This window comes from Agelaius phoeniceus, chromosome 15 (genome assembly GCF_051311805.1).
Source record: "Agelaius phoeniceus isolate bAgePho1 chromosome 15, bAgePho1.hap1, whole genome shotgun sequence".
NCBI lineage: Eukaryota > Metazoa > Chordata > Aves > Passeriformes > Icteridae > Agelaius > Agelaius phoeniceus.
Genome location: NC_135279.1, coordinates 8,880,693 through 8,906,664, shown reverse-complemented (window position 1 = coordinate 8,906,664; position 25,972 = coordinate 8,880,693). Strand labels below are relative to the sequence as shown.

At 41.2% G+C, this 25,972-nt stretch overlaps 1 protein-coding gene across 2 annotated transcripts; it reads left to right on the top strand.

Moving 5' to 3' along the window:
• The first annotated feature begins 1,168 nt into the window (after window positions 1–1,168).
• On the top strand, window positions 1,169–23,586 carry SMAD5 (SMAD family member 5). 2 transcript variants are annotated; one of them, XM_077186579.1, is made up of 7 exons: window positions 1,169–1,319; window positions 10,815–11,348; window positions 12,564–12,815; window positions 13,978–14,097; window positions 14,731–14,952; window positions 17,581–17,837; window positions 18,750–23,586. In XM_077186579.1, the coding sequence occupies exons 2-7, from the start codon at window positions 10,946–10,948 to the stop codon at window positions 18,891–18,893; spliced, it is 1,398 nt and encodes a 465-aa protein (XP_077042694.1). In that variant the 5' UTR covers window positions 1,169–1,319; window positions 10,815–10,945; the 3' UTR covers window positions 18,894–23,586. The 2 variants fall into 2 exon arrangements, with proteins under 2 accessions (XP_077042694.1, XP_054498809.1); XM_054642834.2 differs by having other exon boundaries at window positions 10,733–11,348.
• The last annotated feature ends 2,386 nt before the right edge of the window (window positions 23,587–25,972 follow it).

The following is a 25,972-nucleotide window of genomic DNA, read 5'->3' as shown; positions in this document are numbered from 1 at the left end:
TTTTTCAAAGCCATTGGAGTTCAGACCTCAACAATAGTTTGTGGTGAATGGTTCTACCTGGCCCTGAAGAGCAGAGCTGAGTGTGGGTCAGCCTTGCACTCATTGCACATTCTTCTTTAAAATACCCTCATATCTAATAATTCACTCAGTTAAAAATGACAAGAAACACTTGTGCCTGCAGTATGCTTAACCGAGGTCAGACATTGTTGTGCCACACTGGATATGTTTTTGGCCCAATACCGCTCTGAAATTTTCTTCTGTGCAGTCCAAAAGCAGCTTTGAGGCAACAGTGCTCACTTCCATGTCACACAATGAGGACGGCAAGAGTCTGTCCCATAGTGGCATTATACACAGTAGGAAAATCTTAATCTATGCAATCCTTTCTATAGCCATCCTTGACACCGCTGACACAAGCTCCACTAGGTATTTTAGTAATTTACTCAGAGACACAGCCCCTTGAAGGACCTCAGCTGCTCCAAGACATTGTGGATAACACCCAGAGATGAGGCTGGGGGGACCATCCCACTCTCTACAACACCTTGGAAGGAGGTTGTAGCCAGGTAGGAGCCGGGCTCTGCTCCTGGGCAGTGACAAGACAAGGGGGCACAGTCTTAAGCTGCACCAGGGGAGGTTTATGTTGGACACCAGGAGGAATTTCTTCACAGAAATGGTGCTCAGAAATTGCAGGGAGCTGCCCAGGGAGGTGGCAGTCACTGTTCCTGAAGAGTTTCAGGAAAGACTGAGCGTGTCCCTCAGTGCCATGGGCTGGTTGGCACGGCGGTGTTGGTCAGAGGTTGGGCTCAGTGATCTCCAACTCTTTTCCAGCCCAAGTGAGCCGGGGGCTCTGTGAGGACAGCCCCGGTTCCCAGGGCAGCAGCGCACGGTACGGCGAGAGAGCGCCGACCCTCGGCCCCAGCAGTGCCCGCCATCGCAGCGGGACCTTCGGGACCTTTTCTACTGCTCCGTTATGTGAGACGTTACTTTCTGATCACCGAACCCCGCACACTTATTTAGTAATTCATTATTTGTGTTTATTTCGCTCCCTTTCACAGCGCGGGGCCAATTCCCCACAGGGCCCCTTCCCACACGGCACCCGGGCCGGGCCCGGCCCTTTTCCCGCTTCCTCCCGCCGCCGCCGTGGCGCGCGCGCGGCCCCGCCCCACGCACATCCGGGTCCCGGCGCTGGCCCCGCCGGCCCCGCCGCCGCTCCCGTCCCGCCGCCTCCCCCGGCAAAGTTTCGCTGCAGCAGCAGCGGCGGCCGCGGCCCAGCCGGCACCTCACGGACACCCGCCCCGGGGAGGCCGCCTGCTCCGCGCCGGGTGGGTCGGGGCGGCGGGATGGTTGGGGAGGGAGGTTGCGGGCCGCGGGGTCGCGGCGCCGCGAGTCGGGTTCCGGGCGGCCGTGAGGGTGCGGAGGGAGACGGGGCCGAGGCCTCGGGCGGGCCCGCGGTAACACGGGGGTCCCGGCGGGGCGGGAGGGCGCGGGGAGCGGCCTGCGGGGGAAGGAGCAGCCCCGAGAAGGAGAGGAGAGCGCGGGGCCGCCCGCGGGGCTGCGCGGACACGCGTGGTGCCGGTACAGGAGCGGACACCGCCGGGCTCCGCGGAGGCTCGAGAGGGTTGTCTCTTATTTTTGTTGTTTGGGTTTTTTCGGGTGTTTTGTTTTTTGGGGAGGATTCGAGGACTCTCTTAACTGGAGTCAGGCCTGAGCGAGCGAGGGGAGAGCAACAAACACATTTGCAGGCGCTGGTGAAGAGGCGGGAGGCGATGTGCGGGCTCACACACACACATACACACACACACACACTTACACACTTGTCCACCTTGGCCTTCCTCTCGTGTAGCCCTGACAGCTGCCTGCCAACAGATGCACAGCTTCGGGGATTTAGAATGGCAATTTTTGTCTTCTGCGGGTTGTAAATTTAATAGAGGAAATATGCTCTTGCGGTTAAAAGCACAAGACTGGAAATCAAATAATCTGTGCTTTGTTCCAGTTGTGGGGTTTCTAATGTGACCTTAAGGTGATTGAGTGATATTTCGCAGGAAAGTGAGATAGGGAAGAACTGATTCAGCAGTAGTGTTTAATGTATTATTGAACAGGTTCAATAATAGTTGTTGAGTCTCTTGGTAGAATAGGTAGGGATTTAGAAATTCCATGCAGTGAATCACTTGGGCTCAATGCTGTAACAAAACCTCCAAGGAATAACTGTCAGAATTTGCATCAGCAAAGTTTTGTCTGTCATGGGAAATTAGATTGTCAGTATATGATGGGTTTAGATGAAATCTCATGCTGTTTTCATTCCTTCGTTAATTTCAGATAATTAGCCTTCCATGGGTGGCTTTAAAAAGAATGAAAACTGAAAGGAGCGTAGTTGTTGCGTGTGTCAGTTACAGAAGTTCTGCTCAGAATATCTTCCTGGTATTCTGAGGAATCACAGTTTGACTGGAGTAAAGAAAAAGGTGCAAACACTTGCAGGCATGTGCCTGTGCTCATCAAAACCTGTAATGCTTTATGAAGTTGGCAGCTAGTGGTAGTGGAAGTTAATAGAAGCAGCAAATAACTTAATTGAAGATGTTTCATAATTAGTGTGTTGTAACTTTTGAGAGTGCCCTGTCTGTGTTGGATTTAATGTCTTAATCCCTACCGTTTGATAGTGGTTTACTCTTACCTCTGATATTATAATTTTGTTCACTTGGCCTTGAAATTGCTGCTAAGTGACTAATGCCACTTATTTCTGCAAAATAAAACCCCAAGAAACCATGTGCTTACTGGGATACCTACCTTTTTCAAATCTTTCTTTTCCTTTCAAATGTGGAGGACATGCACTTGAGATAGGAATTTTCTCTTTTTCTGAAGAGGACTTTCCAGGTGGAAGCCCAGATGGACAGTGGTGATGGGGCTGACAAATGGAAAAGAAGGAAGAGAGGCTTCTTCTGCATTTCTTTCTATTGATGACAAAAGATCACAACAGGGTGTGCTGCTGTGTACAGCTGTGTGGGTGGTTTTTTTTGGGTTTTTTTCAGGGTTGTAGTTTTAACCTCTAATGGAACTTGAAGGAACAACTGTAATTGTTGACCCTGTACTATTTTGTACTTGTTGGAAGTCAGATTTTTAATCTTGCACCTGGAGTTGGTGATCTGTGCAGAGGTTTTTTATGATCACAGAATATTATTTGAGCTGGAAAAAACTGTCTCCCAAGATGGAGTGCTCATGCTTAATTAAGGAACTTTTTGGGCTTATTTGAATGTTCTTTGCAAATTATGTTGAGATCTTTAATGCTTTGGAGGACATATTTAATTGCAGAAAACTGTCCTCTATTTTCTTTATAGATGTCTAAGGAAAGTGCAAGGGACTCTTTTATTGCTCTTGGCTGAATTACATACCTGCAGAAATACCCCTGTGGCAATTCTGTGCAAGTCCCTGTGTCTTCCCTTCCTTCCAGTTAAGGCCTTGCTGGCTATAGTCATGTTTGTTTGGGTTTTTTTAATTAAAATACAAGTTTCTTCAAATGTCTCTGTTAGATTTGGTGGGATGAATTTTATTTTAATCTGTTACTGTTTCTTTAAAGATCTTTACTGATTTTTTTTAATAACAGGTAAGCAGCTCGTGTTCAGAATGAGAAGATTTATTCTTGTGTGAGCTGAGTGCACTTGAGATATCTTCATGGCTAACGATAAGCAGCTCATTAAAAGCCAGCTGAGCAGTAATTTAACACTTTTGCCGTTATCATTAGTCACAGTGCAAGTTCCTGCCCTGTTTTCTGGAAGCCTTTTTAGCCCTGTTCCTGTGAGCACGTAGAGGAGTTTGGCTGGGCTGGGGCGCGCTTGACCAGCGTGGGTTGGCGTGGTGCAGGACGCTGCCTGCCAAGTCCTATCCCCACTGACCTACCAGCAAGGTTGTGCCTGCCAGCACTGTCATCCTTGACAGAGGATCTTTGTCAGAGTCCCTGCTACTGATACACCAACTATGAAGTAGTGTCTCTGAATTCTGGGTCAGTGGATGTCACAAACTGACAAATTTAGAATACTCTGCCATTCATTCATTCTGTGCGAGGGGGAAAAAAAAACCTTGTTGAATTACTATTGTCAGTGTTCCCTCCAATCCTGTAGCTTTTGTAAACTTGTCACAGGCTTAATGCAATTCAGTTGGAATGAAGTGTATACACACACACACACATATACATCTTTATTTTTTGTCTTCTTTTAAAGCTTTTTGGCTGGCCCATTTTCCAGGTTATACTTTCTGTTGCCAACTCATAGTATTTAGAATCTTGGTCTTTAATGAAGGTCTTGCACATGAGCGTTTACATTTTTAGAAGGCTTTGTCCAGCTTGTTAATTTTTTAGCATACTTTAGGGTTTGTGAAAAGCACAAGATGTCCTTTATTTTCCCATTTTTGTTTCCAAGTGTAGTACTGAGGTCATTCCTAATCACCCACTTGCTTGTCCATGTCCAACCTACCAATGGAGGCATAGGCCTTTGTTTTCATGTTTAGTGAAATGTAGCAGTGCTTTTCTCTGGAATTTTAATTAAGAAATGGATTCTAAGTTGTAGTTATCTGCTTTGGTTAGAGTAGATCTTAAATAACCTTAAAAACAGGAGGCAGTTTCAGGGCTGTCTACTGTTGATGGTGGCATTTTCCAGCATAATGCTTCTGCTGGAAAGTGCCACTTAGCTGAAACAGAGAAGTGAGAAAATGTACAGTTCTGATAAAACACTTAAGGAAGACAGGTTTTGGTTCTAAGATGGAAATTACAGTTTTGAGTATTTCTGCATAGGCTAATTGCTCAGTAATTAGTGCAGCTGCAGAGACCAGGGCCATGGGAGCATTGGATTTTTTTGTTGTAAATGTGGATGCTTTAAGAAATAGACTATTTTAGGCATAGCAAGTTTTGGTGTTTTCTCCCTCCCTCTCCCTTCCCCTGTATCAGAGTTAAACTCAAATTTTGCCATGATGCAGAACAAATTCAAAACTGTTCTTTGATTATAATTTTTCTGAGCTTTTATTGGCATCAGATGGAAATGAGGATGCTTTGGAAATGCAGTGGAGCTCTCTTGGCCTGGACCTCTTTTGTGGTATAAATCATTATCACTGGTATTATTTTTTGATGGTAGTTTTTGAGGAAACTTTAAGAAGAAGCAGAAGCATCACTTTGCTATCTGAGTTACATCTTCCATGTAAATTGTATTACTTGCTGCTTGTGCTTGGCCTCAGAGTTTGTTAGGTTTTTTATAAGAGAGTGCTGGTTAAATACTTCTCAGCTGACAGAGTTAAATGCTTCAGCATTTTTTAAGCTATGTTAGATGGTGTACAGATGTGGAAATTAAAAGCAAAAGTATTGTGTGAGACAGCCCTGTCAGCAATTGTCAGTAGATTTTTCTGTTTGCAGGGCAGTCACGGTTAGTAAAAGTTTAGAAGATACCAGATAGTTCTTTTGTCTTCTTGTTTACATATATTATCAGTTAGATGATATTTCCTTACAAGGCATGTTTGAAGCAAGAAATCTAGTGCTAGGGTAAAAGCACTTACCATAGATTTTGGTCAGCAGGATGCCAGTTCTCATGAAAATACCACAAGTTCCTTTTTGATATGATTTATAAAATCTCTTTGATCTTTTACTTAACTTCTTTTGCCTCTTGTCCCCATAAGTTTTTTTCATTGGTGGGATTCGTTGTGGCTGAGATGTTGCACAGGGTGATTGAATAGAAATCTTTTCTATGGAGAGGCTGTGGCAGTGGTTTGAAGGATGCAGGCCCTTCAAGTTCATTGAACAAGTTTTTTAATCACAGTGTTGTCTTAGGATTTGTTCTGTGCTTGATGTGTATGGAGAAACTGTGGAACTAAAATTTCTGCTGTATTTGTTTTCAAGAAAATACTCTTAATAAATGTGCCATTGCATGGGACTGTGTGCTAGGCTACAATGTAAGCTTGGGAAAATGATAATAAAACCCAAGCACAATCCTGCACAGTTCCTGTCAGGAAATTTATAAGGAAAGAAGGATTTTAATAAAGCCAAGTGAAATGATGTGTGAGGTTGTAGTTTTAAAGAAAGTATTGATCTGTGTATATAGCATAACACACTATAATATACTACTGCAGTTCAGTTTCTGAGCTTTCTGTATGAATATGTATGTTAATGTGTGTATGGAGTCAAAATAGTTGAGCATTTCTGAGTTTGAAGGGCAATAAAGTTGAGAGCAGCTTTAACTGCAGAACAGCTTTAACTGCAGATCTGCAGCAGCTCTAATGAACTCCCAGTTGTGCTGTGCTTATAAGTGGTGCTTTGTTTATTGTATGAAGTTCAGTCTCAAAACAGCTTCTAATCATCAGCAGTGAAGTTCCTTGTTTCACATTGGGTCTGATGCTACAGGAGGCTTCCTGAATTTGCAAACAAGTAAATTAGTGGGAAGAGAATAGTCCTTGTACATTGGAACACAGCCTTAGTGCTGGCAGTAGGAAGGCATGAGGGTCATTGGTTTTGCCCATTTTAAAATGGTTTTACCCATTTTATTCTTGTGCTTGTGAAGGCATCATTCACTGCCCTGCTGCTTGGGATGATGGTTTGCTTGGTTAATGGTACTTCAAACCTAGATTTTGCAGGTGGGAAATTGGTTTGGAATCAATTGGAGAATACATTACATACAAAATGCATCTCATGAAACTAGGTACAGCATATTTAATGTTACATTTTCTGTTCTGCAGTGACTCTTGCTCAGGTCCTTTAGCCAGAAGGAGATTCCTTGGTATGGCATCAAGTGGACCTACTGAACTTGCCAGTTTAATGGAGTAAGGCTAAGGAAATTTCACAAGAATTGATGAAGGGAAGTCGAGTTGCTCGGTATTTGTGATGGCAGATGGAAGGTGGTAGAGTTCTCCCACTGCTTAAATGAAATATAGGTTCTGTTGTTGGCCAACTTTGTTTAGATCTGGCTGGAGTATTAATGAGGGGCTTCAAACAATGGATCTGTTCACCCAACTAGTTTCCTTCCATTTGCTGTAGTCATTAACAAGAACTTTTAAAGTATAAATAATGCATGCCCCAAAGTCTAATTTTGATACAACGATTACTTCCTTTTATACTTGCCCTTTAAAAGCCCCCTCATGCTACTCCATGTAATTCATTACACTCACTCCTAAAAGAGTGTTTGTAGCTTTTTTAATGTAACACTGTGGTTTTCTGTTGATGTTCTCTTGTAGCTTGGCTGAAAAGTTACTTAATAAAAGAAGGTAATGCATAATAGACCCTCTGCCTCTTAAGGAAGCTTTTTTTCCCCATGAAAGTTGTTACCAGCTGTGTCTAGAGGTGCAGCAATAAGAGTAATTTGTGCACCATTGAATGAAAATGTGACTTTTTAAAGCATTTGTTTCTGTATTCAAAGCTCAGTGATGCTCTGTGGTACTGCAATCACTGCTCATAACTTGGGCTTTTAAGCCTCAGAAGAAATTGATTGTAAGTACAGATGATCTGGGGAAGCTGTTCCTGGCAGATGTCAGGATTACTTAGAAACCTTTCACAAATTAGATGCTGAAATTACAGCAAATGCAAGTAAATGTTCTAAATGTGGTTTGTGCCACACATTCAGAAATCTAAAAATCCTGCATGAATTGCAATTTCTACATGGAAATGTTTGGTTTCTACTTAAATACCTGAACCTACAGCTCTGTGGCCTTAAATAGCTCATGAAGCCAGCTCATGATTCATGAACCTTTTTAACTCTGCCTTGTTTTCTTAAGAAAGGCAAAAGCTGTAAACCTTCAGTGTTTTGCCATCCAGAATGAACTTTGGGCAGGTGTGCAGTGAGATAAATTCAGTGTCATTTTTTACTTGTCAAAGCCTATTCGTATTCTGTTGCATTTTCTTTCTTGGCCTTGATTTCCTTGAACAGGTTCAAATACTCTTCTACTGAAGAGTCTTTAAAGCCTCCTAAGTGGCCAGAATGGAGTCACAGTGAATGACATTAAGGACTTCAACAGTCTCATTTTTCAGTGGTTACAGTTACAAGCATGTATGCGGAAACTTTTTTTGAAGAAGTTGAAGCAGTTTTGATCAAATCTGTTGATCAGAACAGTGTGATCTGTTCTGATGGTTCTGAAATACTTGTTTTCCCAGGCTTTGCTTTTGTTGGTGGGCCCTCAAATGTAAAGTTTTTAGAGTTAATTATGTTACTTACTGTGAACAGATTATTTCTAAAATGATAGTTTGTAGGACAGTCATTTATCATAATTCCCTTGCCACTTGCCCTACAAACACAAATTACTGCAAAATATCATCTTAGTAGAACTGTTCCAACTTCCTTTCCTTTTAGTGAGCTTGTTTATTCCACGAGTGTATTTGTGGGTAAATGATGTTGAAATTGTAGAAAACAAATAAAGTATCTTTTCTACTTGATCCATTATGTTCAAAATAATGAAAAACAAAATAAAATTTTACATGATCATAGCATAGAATTGTAGATCTTTACATTTGGATTCTTAATACAGATGGGGCTCCTGTAATGGGATGGATCAGGGGATGTTTGTTACGATCTCCTTTGAGCTCAACTTAACTAGAGGAATTTCCAGTGCATCTTCTGCCTTGATGATGCATAAGATTCTTTGAAAGCATAGCTGAGAGCAAAAATAGAACATTTTAATTGTCTCTGGTCTGAGATTCTAGGTGGGTTCATTTCCTTTTCTAGGGGTGTGAGCAGTTGCTGATCTTGCAGCTATTGAATGTATGCAAGGCTTGAAAGTAAGTTAGTTGCAACTATAAACAGCTTTTACTTTTTGAAACAGTAAACTTTTATCCTCAGTAAAAGAAAAAATTCAGTCTGAGTTCCTGGCCAAGTTTATTTCCCTTTATGTATTTCCTGTTACTTTGAAGGGTGCAAAGATTCTCATGTGTAATAGTCCAAGGGATCTAAATTAGTCTGAAAGTGCAGACATGGTGATATTTCTGAAGAAAACAGGTGATATATAATTATTTGAGTTTTTTCCTTTAGTTTTTTTCTCAATACCTTCTTCTAGGGAGTTAGTGAAGCAGTGGGAGACTTCTATTCTCTTTTTTTTTTTTCCATTTTGTTTTTTTATGAGAGCTCTAGGAAGAAAGACCTTCAAACAGTTTTTCTGTTTGTTTTGCTTTTCCGATTTTTTTTCCATATTACTGAAACAAAGTTGAATAATCAAAGAAGTACCAATGGGATTAAGCTACTGCATGAAATAAATGGATTTTTTTCCTGTAAAGGAACACCAGGTGTCCTTGGGATTGTTCCCTGCTTTCCTCACCCTCTAACTCCATGATAGAAAATATAGGATGGTTACACTTGGGACATAAATGCCCTGCCTAGGGATGTTTGCTGTAGCTTTGGCTGCTGGTGCTTAGCACATGGCTTTGTTACATAGAAGGATCTGTCCAAGTGCCTGAGTGAGCCTGTAAATGTGCCCAGACACTTGAAAAGCCTTATCAGGTGACTTTTAGTGTATCAAAGATGGGAGGAAAAGAGATCTTTGTGATTAAAGGTAGCAATCTAAGAGAACCAGCATAGAGATATTTAACATTTTGCTCCCCCCCACCCCCTTTTTCTCTTATGTGCAGATTTGGTGTCTTGGGCTGGGGTAGGTGTTCTAATTCACCGTGGTTTATCAAAAGTGGAGAGACAATGTTGTTTGGCAGTCTCTGTAGCAAGAGAGGAAGCATCTTTTGTTATTGACATCCTTTCTCTTAGCTCTGCTCTTGCTTTTTGCCAGCTGCTCATTGTCTATACTTGCTTATTTAGTATTCACAAGGGATTTTACAAGTTCTTATCAGTTCTTTGCCACAGCCCATCATTTCCTCTTGTCATCGGTACTCCTTAAATTGCTGGGGGGAGGATTTGCATTAGGACTGGTGAGTGGTAAAACACCATTCATGAGCCAGTTGTTCTGCTCTTCTCCTTTCCGAGGCACTTTATAGTAAAGGTCACATTTCTAATGCTTACTCCACCACGTCTTTTCCCCCCTTCTTTTTTCTGGGGAGAAGAAAACAATTTTTTTTTTTGCCAAGGCTAAAAATATCCAGCTCTTCAAATACTCTTCTTAAAAGATATAAGGAAGTGCAGCATAAAATTAGCTACAGCTAAAAAAAGGTTGACCACCTCTCTGGGTGGCTGGAGAAGGTTTGGTTTGTGCTTTTTATTGGGTTTTCTTTTAATTGTGCTATGTGTTCTTTGTCTGCAGTTTCTTCCTAATTTCTTTTCATATTCTCAAAAACATGGGGTAACTAATTAGAGCTCAAGAAAAAGCAGATGCTTTAGGATTTTTTCCTTTTTGGAAATAAAGATCCATTTGAGAAGTTGAGTATTTCCATGCAGTATTGGCCTTGGAACTGGTGGTTCCAGCCTGCCTCTTCCCTGTTTCTTCAAAGCAAGTTTAGTTTTCTAGTGCAGCACCATGACAGGGCTATATTGCTAGTTTGAAAGTATATTCCTCAAGCTTATCTTGTGAGAGAAAGGGATCAAATTAAGGAGTGTTAATGGGAGTTGTGCTGTCTCTACTGACCATCATCCCTTGGTGGTTCCTATTCCCACTAATCAGTAGTGCAAGCTTTGGGGACTGATCACTTTTTTGGAGTGGGGTCATAGTACTTCTGGGATTTGGTTTTGAAACAAAGTCAGGTGCAATGCTAGGGTTGAAAGAGGAAGTCTTCTCATCTATGCCTTTTGTTTTACCACAGCCTTTATTTGTTTACTAATTCCTTGTTCAATTATCTTTTTACTAGAACTAAATTGGAGGAATCCATCATCATTTTTGATGCGAAGGCTTCATCACTGACATCTCTATGTTCATTTGTCACCCTCCAGGAAATAATACGGCTCATCAGCTGCAATAAGTGCTTTGGGTGTACACTGACATTTATTTGGAAAAAACCAAATTAATTAACAAAAAAACCCAGCAGACAAAACCCGACAAACTTTTTGAAGACTTGTGTCAAATGACGTCAATGGCCAGTTTGTTCTCCTTTACTAGCCCAGCTGTAAAGCGTCTGTTGGGCTGGAAACAAGGAGATGAAGAGGAAAAATGGGCAGAAAAAGCTGTTGATGCTTTGGTAAAAAAGCTGAAAAAGAAAAAGGGTGCTATGGAAGAACTGGAGAAAGCCTTGAGCAGCCCAGGGCAGCCCAGCAAGTGCGTTACTATCCCCCGCTCCTTGGACGGACGGCTGCAGGTTTCTCACAGGAAGGGCCTTCCCCACGTCATCTACTGCCGTGTGTGGCGCTGGCCGGATCTGCAGAGCCACCACGAGCTGAAGCCCTTGGATATTTGTGAATTTCCTTTTGGATCCAAACAAAAGGAAGTCTGCATTAATCCATACCACTACAAGAGGGTGGAGAGCCCAGGTATGTTTGAAAGTTACTGTCGGAAAAACTGAACAGAATCTTTAGTAACCACTTAACTATTCACTCCATCCTCCTCCTCCTCTGGTACTGTACAACCAATTGAAAGTGGTGTGTGAGGCAGTTTGGGAGAGGAATGTTCAAAGGGTACATTACTGGTGGGGTTTTGGGGAGGTGTGTGGTCCATTCTGTACTAATGGTCCGAGCTGTTTTCTTTGGGATTAGTCACCTTTAACCCACAGACTTCTTTAGCCTGCTGCCCTTAAAGTTAGTAGCAATCTTCTCCTTTGTTGTGAAATAGAAAGCAGTGATGTGTGCTTTCAGATTCACTTTCTTTGAGAAACTTGTTTCAATCTCAGGCCTTGCAAGGATGTTGGTGGCTGCCTTTCAGGGGCTTGCTATTTAATCAGTGTGTGACATGAACTGAAAAGATGAAAAATAAAATTAATAAAATTCTAGGGTGGTAGAGTTCCCCACATGACTTCCAGCTAGGAGACAGCAGAGATGAATAGAAGCAGGAGATGTGATCAGTTAGAGGGAGGTATGTGTCAGATGTGTGTCAGGTGAGGAGCCTGCTTTTAAAATGTGCTGTGGGAAAGGTGAGGAGGATTGGGATTGCAGTGGGAGAGATGAAGAATGTTGCTCTGGACAGTGTGGTGGGAAGTTACTTCCCTTGCTCCCCAGAGTGGTTGTAACTCTGCTGCATTGACTGTAGTGCTCAAGTGCACTGCTGCAGCACTGGAATTCCAAACTCCAGCAGTGCTGGAGCTAAAATATATGGCAGTACAGATTTTGTTTCTCTTCAGTGGAAAGGACAATATGTAACTGTAGAGTTTGACTGTAGTAATAGAGACTGTATTCTCATTTTCTCTGATTTGCTAACGTGTGCAGATGTAAGTTTTGCGCTTCTGCATCAGTGTTTCAGTATGTGCCACATGTAGCCTGGTTTAGTTTATTATATTTTAGAAAAAGGTCACCTTCTGGTGCTGTGAAATATGTGTGTGTTTTTGTGATTCTTGCAAGAGTAAAGTTTGAACCTTTCATTAAGAATGATGTAAAAAATGAAGGAGAGGATGGGGTAGAGGCATGCCACATTCATCCCCTGCTCCTCTTTCCACCCCAGCTAGAGTCTGAGCAGAATAGCACATTATTGGTATCTCTTACCTTATATCTCAGGTTTTAACCTAAATGCATTTGGGATTTGTTTGTTTTTTGCAGTTCTACCTCCAGTGTTAGTGCCTAGACATAGTGAATTCAACCCCCAGCACAGCCTGCTAGTTCAGTTCAGGAACCTGAGCCACAACGAGCCGCACATGCCTCACAACGCGACGTTTCCGGACTCCTTCCAGCAGCCCAACAGCACTCCATTCTCCATCTCACCAAACAGCCCCTACCCCCCTTCTCCAGCCAGCAGCACTTACCCAAGCTCCCCAGCCAGCTCTGGGCCATCCAGTCCCTTTCAGCTGCCAGGTGAGTACAGCCTGAATGGCAGTTCAATAAAAATCATTGAAATGTCACGTGTTGTTGTGACCCGTGACCTCAGGAATTCGTGGTGTTTGCCATAAATGGCTTTTTCTTTTGCATTTTATGGGATTTTATTCCTAGTTTTGACACTGGTCAGAGTTAATTGTTACAGTTTTATTTTTCCAACTGTTTTTTGTCATGGATGTAATACTGGTGAGTTTTTTTGCACAGCCTCACTACAGAATAACTTATCCATACTTTAGAAGAAGAAATAGCAATGAAAAGAAATCAAAAGCAGGATGCCCAACAGGAAGTTTACTGATATATTTCACTGAATAAAAACATTTAAAATATGGTGTTTAACTGGAAAAAAGAACCATTTTTGTTGGGAACAAGTTAGATTAAACTGATTCTGTTTAACCAAGTTGGAAAACACTGAAAAAACAATTCATAGAGACAAAGGAAAGAAGTTTTACTGATTCTGTGTGATTATTGGTGTGGTTTATAAAGCCAGTAATTTAATAGAGATTTTATTTTTCCATTAGCTCAGTGGCCTAATCTTTGTAATCTGGTTGCTCAGTTCCCCAGAAGTGTCCCAGTCAGAGAGCATCTGTGTTGGCCAAGTACTGGGGTGGATGCATTTATGGGGCACAGTGGGGTGTTGCCACACTCAGTGCTGTGCTGTTGGAAGAAAACAGATCCACACCTCTGTAATGAGCTCAGCCTGCAGGAGCAGCAAATCCCCCAAACTCTTCTAGGCCTTTGTTATACTAAGCAAATAGTTACTTCTTCTACTGCTTTGTTTTTGAACACTGAGAAGAGGGTAGGCAAGAAAGCTGATGTTTGCGTGACAAAAAGGGGGAAGCAGAGTCATCCATCCCAAATGCAAGGAGTGCAGGTATTAAAGGAAAAAAAAATGCAGAAAGAAAAAAGTGCATCTCTTATTTTTTTTCAAGTTTCCAATCTTGTTATTGGTTCCATAGGTAAAATTTCAGCTATTGCAGGAGTTTACTGTAAAGACAGCTGGCTGCGTTCAGATTTCTTTGAAAATGAGGCCAAATTTTTTAACATCTTGTTTGGTAATATTTTTGTATGTTTACAACTGTAGAATGTATAAATAAATACTCTAAATTGTTGAAATTTATTCTTATTTTTTTCATGTTTGTAGCTGATACTCCACCTCCTGCATATATGCCCCCTGATGAACAAATGGGGCAGGATAATTCACAGTCTATGGACACAAGCAATACAATGATCCCTCAGATCATGCCAAATATTTCTACCAGAGGTAAGTTGTATAGTCTGGTGTAAAATTACATAGTTTGGTGTCTTGCAACTCATGACCAAACTGAATGAATAACTTCAAATCCAGTAAATCTTGCTGGTAGGTGGAAGCAGTCCTCCTAGCCCCTTACTCTGGCTGTAAGAGACATAATTGAGAAATAAAATTTACCTTGCTTATTTTTATTTTCATCTTTTCCTTTCAAAGCCTCAGGTGCATAATGTTGCTTACAGTGAGTTGAATTTTTTTTCATTCCTTTTCTGCTACCTTTGTCTGTTGCTGGAATAACATTTGCACAAAGGCTCTGAAAATTGAGTCCCAAAATACCAGTTATAACAGATTTTTTAAAAGTGGGCAGAAGGTTTATGTTTTACCTGCTATCACATAGTCTGTTCTCTGTGTGTGTGTGTAAGGTTGTTTTTAATATCAGGCTTAAAATTGGAAAACAATCATCAAATCAACTGGCCAGCTAAAATGCACAAAGGTCAAAATCTTTAAGGTTATAATCAGGACACTTCTTGCCCATCATAGTTGTTTACTCTGATTTTACTTGGCTTGGTGTTTTGGAAGGTCTGCTTGACAATTGTAACTTTTGTGTTTTAACTCTTTCCTAAACTGTTCCTTCCATTTGCTTTTCAGATGTTCAGCCTGTTGCCTATGAAGAACCCAAACACTGGTGTTCCATTGTGTATTATGAGTTAAATAACCGTGTTGGGGAGGCTTTCCATGCATCTTCCACAAGTGTCTTAGTAGATGGCTTCACAGATCCCTCCAATAACAAGAACAGGTTCTGCCTAGGCTTGCTCTCCAACGTGAATCGCAACTCAACGATCGAGAACACTCGGCGGCACATTGGCAAAGGTAAAGCTGGGTTTGTCTTATGGCAAGGGTAAAGCTGGGTTTGTCTTATGGCAAAGGTAAAGCTGGGTTTGTCTTATGGCAAGGGGAAAGCTGGGTTTGTCTTATGGCAAGGGTAAAGCTGGGTTTGTCTTATGGCAAGGGTAAAGCTGGGTTTGTCTTATGGCAAGGGTAAAGCTGGGTTTGTCTTATGGCAAGGGTAAAGCTGGGTTTGTCTTATGGCAAAGATAAAGCTGAGTTTGTCTTATGACAGAGGTAAAACTGGGTTTGTCTTATGACAGAGGTAAAACTGGGTTTGTCTTACGGCAAAGGTAAAATTGAGTTTGTCTTATACAGAGGTAAAACTGAGTTGTCTTATGAACCAAGTGTTTGGTTTTATTTCTCTACACTGCAGCAGTGATAGTTCTCAGATGAGAATGCTGGAGGTAATCTGAGATGTGATACATTATCTACCTCTCCAGTATCAGAAAACAACTTAGTTGGGTATGGTTTGATTCTAATTAGTCAGGAATTGCCTGCATTTTTCTTTGTCACTAATTAAAAAGACTAAATATTCCCCCTGCCTTACCAAAATAGATTGCCATGGGGGCTTGCTTGTTAGGGTAAATGTAGTGATCTGTGTTTCAGCACCAAGAAACATTACAGGATATACCATGATACTCCACATTATATCTGCTTCTTAAATTCTGCCTGCATACACCTTTGCAGTATGTCAGAGATTTTTTTTTGTTTTGTTTTGTTGTTGTAAGGTATTACCTTCTGTCTACAGTATGTTCAAATATCTTGGTGAGTTGGCAGCAGGACTTTGAAGTGCTAATGCAAAACTGCAAGGGCTCATTTGTCTGAGTGAATCCATGGGGCGTGGATGTGTGTGGGAGGGATTCCTGGAGACAGCAGGTTTTGCAAGATCTTCTAGTTTTCCTTTACTGTTTTGGCTGATAGTACATAGAGATGCACAGTTTTCATCTTGGATGGAATGTGCCTGGATTATCTTAAATTGTAGAACACTTTTTCTGAATTTTTTTTTTTGTGATGAACTCAGTCCTGAGAAGAGAACCCTCTTTCTCTTGCACATGTTTAGAAGCCTTTTTACCACCTAAGAGCATTTGGTAAAGTTGGTCTTGGGTTTTGATTGATGAAAGTTCACCCTTTCCCATAACAATCTTTTAATTAGAAATAACTATAAATATGACAAAATTTTGCAGATAATTTGGAGACCAGAAGTTCTATTTGTGTCTGTTGGAAACTTGGCCTGTGTTGCAGTTGTCCAAAAAAAATTTATAAATAAAATAATATTATAAAGGAGAGCAAGTGATTTGTGGGGCGTGGGTGGTTTGTGAGGCTCTTTTGTTTTGGCTCACCCCTTTTAGTGGTATTGGCAGAGAAATCTTATGCATCTGCCTAAGGTCAGAAGTGTAACCAGGACCCATCATCATTGTAGAATAGTAATGAGCTTTAAAATGGCTGCATCTCTAATAGTAATTATTGAACTTAAACTTTGCTTTATGGTGACTCTTCTGACAACAATTAAGGTTATTTAGAGATAAAATACTGTTTATTTAAGGCTTTTGCTTGAAAGGTCTTGAGGTTTTGCCTCCTTAGAGCTAGTCAATCCTGCGTGCTAAGGTTTTTTACTGTAGCTGGCAAGTGGTGGTCACTGTCTTTTCAAATAAATAGGGTTGTGTTGTGAAAATGCAGTCTTGCCCACCCCAGATTGTGACAGCTGCTTGTAGTTGTTGAAGCCAACAGTTCCTCTGCAACCTCCATCCTACCTTAGTCCCAAGTGGCTCTAGCACTGTTCACAGCAGTGGCTGCTGTCTGATGGATTAACTTGCATCTGTTGACTTCCTGCAGCCTCCTCTGGCACATCACAGGATGGTCCTTACTGGATTCTCAGGGTATTGCAGGGATGACTTAAACAGAGCTGGATCCCAAGCATGTAAAACTGGCATAGGGGAGGGAAGGCAGATTCTCAGTGAAGCAGCAGGCAGCAGATGAGTTTGGGTGCTGAAAGGATGGGCAGCTTTTGTATATTAATTTTTAGTCAATAATAATGTTGTATAGACTTCAAAACATGTGCCTAGCTGAATGCAGACAGATGTGATTAATCTGGGGGCTGTGTTGATGTTAAGGTTTGTAAACCCTGATGGTAATTAAGTGGAGCAGCTAGTTGGACTTACCTGTCCTTCAGCTTGATAAAATGTACTGAAAATCTGAGCAGACTGTGGATATTCTTTCTCATTCATGTCCCATCACTGACCCTTCTCCCAGGACACACCTATTTCTGTTCTACTTGGCATAGGTAGAAGCTGCCAGGTGTATAAAACTGGGGTTTTAATAATAAATTCACATAAATAGTCTAGAAAAATAGCTTGAAATAACAATTGAAATGTGGCAGTAATTTTTTCATTCTATTCTGTAATTGATCAGAGAAGGACATCTAGTGGCTGGTGTATCATGAGCCTGCTGTGTTGAAATGAGGGTGTGTTACAATGCAAGCAAAAGCTTTCCTGAAAACCTCCTCAGGCAGAAACTTACTCTTTTTTCCCCCAATAAAATAGAATTTAAGATAACTACCTCGAAATCAGAGACAACAAAGTAATTTGAAATGTTCTTATCTTTGTTTTCAAGGAGTTCATCTCTACTATGTTGGTGGAGAAGTCTATGCTGAGTGTTTAAGTGATAGCAGCATATTTGTACAGAGCAGGAACTGCAACTACCACCATGGCTTTCATCCAACAACTGTATGCAAGATTCCCAGTGGATGCAGCCTGAAGATTTTTAACAATCAGGAGTTTGCTCAGCTTTTAGCTCAGTCTGTCAATCATGGATTTGAAGCAGTATATGAGCTCACCAAAATGTGCACCATTCGAATGAGTTTTGTAAAGGTAAATTATTCTGAGGGTATTTAAGTTTATTGTGGGGTTGGGTATTTAGCAGTAATTCCATTAGCACTGCAGCAAAGCTGTTCTGGCCTGATGTGGTTCTTTTCAATTATAAGTATATTTAAAGTGATTAACTGAGGGGGAAGGAAATCAATGCAAGAAAGGAAAAGCACAGATTTTATATTGAATGTTGGCTGTGTATTCAGTTACTTTAGTATTCAGGACAGGAATTTATTCATTATGGTTGCTGTAATTTTATTAAAGGAGATTTAAGTTCATGGTCTAAATTTCAAGCAGTAAAGTGAATAACAAGTCCACTAAAAGAATGTGAGTAGAAAGAAGCAAAATTATTGTAGAAAATCTTCAGCTTCTTCAAATGGATTATTAGTTTAAAAAAATCCCTGGATATGGAAAAAAGACATGGTTTGAGTTCCTGAAGTCAAGGTGTGCTGTTACTCTCACAGGAGTGTTTCCTGAGTATTATTTAATCAAGATGTTGTCTGTCTCAGGTTTAGTGTGGAGTCCAAACTTGGGCTTTCCAGGTGTTCTGTTTGCATCTTGTCCCAAAGATGTCTCACTGCTTTTGTCAGTTATGACAAATACTGCTCAGTTTGAGAGTGTGGAGGAGAGGGGACAGGAGGTTGAAAGAGAAGAGAGATGTGGCCATGGCCAGGAGTCATCCTCAGGGGCTCCACAGGAGGCTGTAGCATGCAAGACTTGGTTCAGGATTCCAGGTGCAGCTTCCCTCCTGCTCCTTCCCAGCCTCAGGTTTGTTCCTTTAGATCAGTCTGGCTAGATTGGGAATTACCTTCAGATAAATACCTTGAGATCATGATTTCCTGTTTCTTGTTGGTAGTTATTTTAAAAGACAATCATGTCCTCAAATTGATCAGTACCCTTTTGTTCATTTTCTAGGGCTGGGGAGCTGAATATCACCGGCAGGATGTCACGAGCACCCCGTGCTGGATAGAAATTCATCTTCATGGGCCCCTCCAGTGGCTGGATAAAGTACTTACACAAATGGGTTCTCCTCTTAATCCCATCTCATCTGTTTCATAGTGCTGCAATTCCACCTTCAGCCTTATTTTTAGTGAACTTATTCTAATTCTAGAGAAACTTCCAGTGGATACTGTGAGCTATATGGAGAATGGATCTTATGATTTAACTTTTTTTTTTTAGATCCCTTTGTGACCAATTCCATTGTGTATAGCTAATCAGTTTTACATTTCAAATTGTTCTTGTGATGCTTAAGTGACAGTTGAGCCCTAAGGGAAAAAATAGTCTATTGAAAAATTCAGAACACTTTTCCCCTTCTTCCCCTTAAAACTTAAACAGACAAATGTCTTAACTGGAAAACCTTTTTGTCCTGTAGGGACAAGAATTAATGAAGACTGACTTCAGAAAATAAATACATATCATAATTTGGGATTTTTTAATGTGTTTTAATGAAACTGTTTGAACATGTGCAGCTCCAGCTTGCAAGCTGTATTTTTAGCTTAGTGTTTTAACATCTTACGGTTGACATCTGTCATAAGCAAAATTAGACTTTATTATGGCTAATTTGCCTCAGATTGAACAATGTGATTTTTTTTAAATGTACACATGAAATATACTTTTTACAAATATTGGAGTGGTGTAAAAACACTTGTATTTTCTATTGGAAAATGCTGTCATAAACACATTGTATATTAATGCAGAATAGCAGTTCTTAGCCTTTTCCCACTTTGGTTTTGTAATATCTCTTTTAACCACCATTTAAAGTAGTAATTGATCCAAGGTAAACATCCTGCACGGTTCTGGAGTAGTGATTCTTGTTTTGCTTTGATTTACACTCATGCCGTTTGGATTTGGTTGCCAAGGCTATTTCTTTTTAGGTACCTTTCTCTATTTTAACATAAACACTACTATTTGTAAATGGCAGTGCTTACTACTTTTTGGAAGGAATAAGTTTTTTGTTTTCTTTTTGGTGTTCTAGCTCTTTATTTTACCAGTCTGGAATTGATCTGTGTTAGGCCTTTTTAGTCTCTCAGTAGACATTATGCAGTATTAGTGATTACACTGTATTTAATTCACTTTCAAGTATGAGTTTGAGTCTCTTTGAAGACTGTGAGTGGCTTAGCAAATGAGTAACTGAATGCAGAAGCTTTTACTTCCAGATCATGTAATTTAATTCAGACCTCTTGGTAATGACCAAAAGTAATCACTTCTTTGTAGCCTGCATAAAACTGTGCTCTTGATCCTGTCCCTGATGGCAGGGCTTCAGTCAGAAGACTTGTAGCTGTGGTTGGCATCTTTATGGGATTGAAGGACTGTGTTAATATGACAATGGAATTTCTCTCTCACATCTAAAGAATCACAGAATGTTAAGGGTTGGAGGGGACCTTAAAGATCTCCCTGTCCCAACCCCCTTTTCCATGGGCAGGGACACCTCCCACCAGACCAGGCTGCTCCAGCCTTTCTCCAACCTGGCTTTGAACGCTGCCAGGGTTGGGGGCATTCACAGCCTCTCTGGGCAACCTGTGCCAGTGCCTTACCAGCCTCAGTAAAGAATTTCTTCTGTATGTCTAAGCTAAATTTGCCCTCTTTCAGTTTGGACCTGTTACTCCTTGTCCTGTCACTACAGTTCTAGACAAAGAGTCCCTCTCCAGCTTCCCTGTAGCGCCTTCAGATGCTGGAAGGTTCCCATGGGGTCTCCACTCAACCTTCCTTCTCCGGGCTGAACAGCCTCAACTTTGTCAGCCTCTCTTTGCAGGGGAGGTGCTCCAGTCCCCTTACCAGAATTGTGACCTCAGGACTTGCTGCAGCAGTTCCATGTCCTTCTTACACTGGGGGCCCAGAGCTGTGCTCAGCACTGCAGGTGGGGTCTGACCAGGGCAGAGCAGAGGGGGCAGTGCCTTCCCTCCCTCCCTCCCTCCCCCTGCTGCCCATGTTCCTTGGGATGCAGCCCAGGACTCTGTTGGTTTTCTGGGCTGTGAGTGCTCAGTGCCAGGTCAGGGTGAGCTTTTCATCAGCCATCACCCCCCCAGTCATTCTCTGCTCTCAGTCACTCCTGTGCCCAGCCTGTGGGTGTGTCTGGGATTGCTGGGACCCAGGTGTAGGACCTTGCACTTGGCTTGGTTGAACTTAACCATGTTTGCACTTGGCAAAGTAGAGAATTTAAACACTGTACTGAACACTAAAATCAGTTACATAACATAGACATATTTCTGTCCTTTATATCATAAAAAAGAGGCTGAGAGAAACATGTTAAGAAAATTAGAAGTGAATTATATACAAAATTTTGCATGCAGAAAGACCCTATTATATTTTTTAAACTCACCTTGCTTTTTCTCTTTCCTGAACACCTTTTCAGAAAAGGGTTCAGTGTTTGGGGGAGAGACTGAAAACTATTATGCAAATACTTATTAAAAAATGTGTTGCAGTTAATTACTGCAATCCTGAGAAAATTATTTTTTAAACAAGTTCTTGTGTCTTCTGTTGAATGACAGTTTCTCCTCAAGTGTGGAAATCGTGCATCGTATGGTACCTAAGTAACAAATGATCTTAGAGGATAAGAATTGTTTACGTGTCATTAAAATGTTTTTTATGAATTGCCTTAAAGGAATAAAATGTAACACTTCTGCAGAACCCTAATGTTCTCTTGTACAGGAATTTCTGTATTACTGTTTTGGTTTTTTGTGTTTTGTTTTGTTTTTTTAAACAGTTTCTCAAGTATGTTTGAAAACAGATGAGTGCATCTTCAGGAGAAGGGGAGTAACATTTATCTGCCACTTAGCTTTGGTTTCTTCCCTTTCATTCTTTGGAGCTGCAACCCACAGACAGTTCTTTTGATTGAATAAGATGCCAAGTCAGTTGGCCACAGGATCCTGCTTCTATTTTCTTCTTGGGGCCTGACATTTGTCAAGTTGCTGAATATGTATATTTAACACTACAGAATATTATATTTCTTGACTAGCTTATGTAATAAATGACATGGCACATTGAATTAAGGAAAGATTGCAGTTGTAGGTACAAGATTTTACTTTATCCAAAATGTTTTTCACCTGGCTTCTCTCTGTTCACTTGTATGCTTATATGTGGCTGACTGAATGACTCAAGAATGGGTGCTGCAGTGGGTGCTGTGAGCCAGAGCTGGTGTTTAGTGCTAGTATTGTGGTTAGATTGGCTACCCATGCACTGAACCATAATTTCTGCAATAATATCCAGTTAACCCACTTCTGATGCTGTCATTAAGTACTGAAGTGCTCTGGCATTTTTCTGCTTTGTACATATTCTGGAACTGCAGTAGCTGCAGTGCTGGGATATCCTTGTGACTGCTGGTTTTGGCAGGGCAGGCTTGCAGGAGCAAACCCAGTCAGGTTTGTCTGCATCCTACATCTCTGTCCTTCCTGGTAGGGCTTTTTGGGAGCTTTCTGGTTAGCAGATTTTGTGTGCTACTGGTTCATGATGTTGCTAATCCTGTTTTGTTCATCTGTGCTGCTGATACAATATTCAGATCTGGGTGCATGGATAGACTGGATAGAAAGTTGTTTGGTGCCAACAGTGTGTAAAGTGTCACCAGAGCAGGGAGTGCTGCTCCTGGTAGAGCACACTGTGCAGAAATCACCCCCTGGCCTAGGGAGAGGGATGGGGAGATGGACTCAGCCAGTGGTGTGGTAGTGGCAGATGGAGCCTTTCCAGTGTAGCCCAGCTTAGACTGAATGTTGCTCCTCAGTAAAACCTCATTTGGCTCTTGTAGTGTGTTTTCTTCTTTCTGGGCCTCTTTCTGCTTTGCACCAGCCCCAGCACTGGTTGACAGCTTTGGCAATACCAGCAGAGAGCCTGGAGCAGGCTTATCCTGGAGGCTTTCCTGGCAGTGCTTTTACAGTCCCTGAGATAAGGCAGCAGCTTGGCTGTGCCTCCTCACACACCTGGGCCTTGCTGGCAGCCAGGCAGTGCCTGTGTGTCACTCTCATTAACTGCATCAGGCATGAAGGGCTGACACTGGGCTATAGAATCTACAGGACCAAAATAAAACCACCTAGCATGACTGACCAGTGAGGGACACATCTGACAGAACAGCCCAACAGGCAAAAGAATGATGAAACAGCCCAGGTGTTACAATTCAGGATAGAATTGTTTAAAATGTTGGAATTATTTTAGTTTTGCTTGAAGCAATGATTTTTTTTCCCCCACAGTATTAAAATGTGAAAGTTGTCAATTCTTGGGTGTAAGATTAACTTGGATTCTTGCAGTCTGACTCTAGAGGACATTGAAATGTGTCAGGCTTCTTCACTAGTCTGAAATAGTAACTTTTTCAGGATACTGTTTTACTTGCTCAAAGTGCTGGTGATGGTTTCTGGAAAGGCAAAGAAACAAACAAAAACCAAAAACAAAACCAAACCATTTTCTAAATGTTTTGCTTCAAATGACAAACATGTGACTAACTTTCTTCTGGAGTTGTGAAGTTTCTGTTGAGGAGGGTTTCCCATTCTGAATTCAAATCAATAGACCAAACCATCAGATTACAATATAATGTTGCTTTCTTGTGCTGCTCCATAAACCTGCTTCTGTGTTTGTTGCAAGCATAACCTTTATGCTTTTGTTTACATTGTAGAAAACACAGTTCTAGCAATGAGGTTTTTTCATTTAACTCTAAACATCTTTTTATTTTGTTAATTTTAAAATTACTAGGTTTTGCTATGTTATGTTTTTAAAGATATTTTTTGCATACTGCTGCTCATATTTCAATAAACAAAACAAAAACCCCACATATTCTTCTGATTTCCTTTCTCTGTACTTCTGTGTCTCAAGTGTTTGTTTACAAGGGTTAATTTATCCCGTGCTGATGCCTCTCCATGTCCATATTCCTCCTCACACAAAGGTGATCCTGTCATTTCAAGAATACTTTTCTGTAGCTTTTTGGAAACGTGAAAGCTGCTGTGCTCTCAGAAGCAGAGACTTAAATTATTTCCTAACTTCATTTTAAATAGTTCTTTTTTCTTGTAGAATGCAGCTAGCCAAAATGGTATCATTTTGATAGTACTTATGTAACTCTTTTTTGTACTGCCAACTGAAGTATTTCTGTGAGACCTCAGCAATCTGCTGACTGTTGGGGGTGGTTGGGGTTTTTTTTCCCACTGTGGCCAACCATAACATTTTGAACCAACTCATCGTGCCTGAATGTGTTGAGCTTGAACTGCTGACCAAGAGCCTTTCAGTGAATTGAAGGCTGCTCAGATATCTCTTGTAACTCAGTACTGCTGCAGTAAAATGTACATTTAGAACTTTGGTGAACTCTATGTTAGCTTCTTTTTAAAGACTGAGGGGAAGAAAACATTTCCCTTGTTTACCAAGATACTGCAGAAATAGAGGGTGAAAAGTGGTGTGCATATATTAAATCTTTTTTTGGCAGGATGAGTACAAAAACACTGAATCCCAATTCCACAATGACAAATGATTTTGCTGGTATAAAACTGAAACAAAGATGGTGATACAACTTTATCTTGTCTGGGCTTCCTGCTTTGGGATTTAATTTTACCAGCAGACTGCCACCTGCAGTAATGCTCTGAAATTCTGACATTTTCTCAATAATAAGAGCTTTTTTTCCTCTGAATGAGAATCCAGTCACTCAGGTAAAAATGTATTTTTTTAATTAAACTCTTGATACTGTACTATTTTCCTGGGTTTGCTTCCAAGACAATGATTGCCATGAAAATCCTCCAGGAGATTTACTGTGGTAGTATTACACAGATTATACAGCCTAATTTTTGAGATCTCAGATGAAGTTTCAGTGGCTTATTGGCTTTCCAGAAGCTTTATGTGGATTTTTATGGGCAGTTTTTTAAGTAAAAAGCAAGCAAACAAAATACTTAGATTATTAAAAGTTTTAAATAATGTAGAAATGAAGAGGGGTTTTTCTTAATCTCACTGGTCTTTCTGCAGAATTTGGAGGTACAGTAGCAACTCTGGGAGTAGGTGGCCAAAGCAACCTCTGAAATTCTTTATTCATGAGATTTTTACAAATGGAAAAAAAGTTTTGGGTGAAACCAGCCCTCTTCCACCCCCTCTCCAGCCTACACTGCGTGTTCAATAAGTCAGAGGCTGCTTCTGTTCACTGCTATGTGAAAAGCAAATTAAAGTAATTAAACATTGGGTGTCCTGTACCCGTGACAGGAGAGATCTTTCTTGTCCTGGAGTACAGAGCAGCTTTCTGCCAGCTCAGTCACTTTCATATTTAATTGCTGAACTCTTGCTGTTCGATGTGCCCCTGCTCGGCTGGAGGGAGGAGCAGTGGGCAGCACATCTGAGGTGTCACAGGCAGCTCTGTCACTGTCACTGTCACCTCCTGCAGCCCCTGCCTCAGGCAGGAGTCGGTGTGGCTGTCACCAGAGGGATGCTCTGAGTTAGCACAGACTGAGCCAGTGGGGATTGCACAGACAGGGACCATGGCCAGAAATGTTCCTGCTACAGCTGATGTGGGACAGCAGGGGCAAGGTAAAATCTCAGAAAGACAAGTGGGATTTATACACACCAGCAGATTAATACCAGAAAGCTTTATGGGACCCAACATGTGTCATGCATCCAATAAAACAGTTCCAGCAAGTGAAGCAATGCCTGTCAGTCCCTCCCTGGTGTGCTTGCAGTTGGAAAGTAGATTTTTTTGGTCAGCTTGAATCTGAGCCTGGTAAAACAGAAAGTTTTCTACACACATGTTTCATACATTGGCTAAAATTATGGTGGAGCCCATCCCTGGAAATGCTGAAAGCCAGACTGGAAGGGGCTTGGAGCAATTTGGCATTGGAAAATGACCCTGCTCATGGCACGGGAGTTGGTACTGGATGATATTTAAGGTCCTTCCCAACCCAAGCTGTTCTAGGATTCTATGATTCAAATTATCATTAATGAAACTCTCTTCTGCAATAGAAATGATCCTGGATATTGATGAGAGCAACACAGGGCATGGATAAAAGCATTCCCAGAAAATCAGTTAATACTCTCAGCATGACAGGTTCTTCTGTAGTATTACTCCAACCAGGCTGTGGCGAAAAATAGGATTATTCTGGAGCTATTCTTGAACGTTTAAATAAAGAGTGCAAAGCAACGTGTGCTCTGTCAGGTTCTGAGGCTCTTGCCAGCAGAAATTCTTAGACCAAACT

Excerpts from the sequence above, each read along its gene's own strand:
- SMAD5 (XM_077186579.1), top strand. The coding sequence starts at position 10,946 with ATGACGTCAATGGCCAGTTTGTTCTCCTTTACTAGCCCAGCTGTAAAG. Across the intron at positions 11,349-12,563 it reads CAAGAGGGTGGAGAGCCCAG|TTCTACCTCCAGTGTTAGTG; the intron begins GTATGTTTGAAA and ends TGTTTTTTGCAG. Across the intron at positions 12,816-13,977 it reads CAGTCCCTTTCAGCTGCCAG|CTGATACTCCACCTCCTGCA; the intron begins GTGAGTACAGCC and ends TCATGTTTGTAG.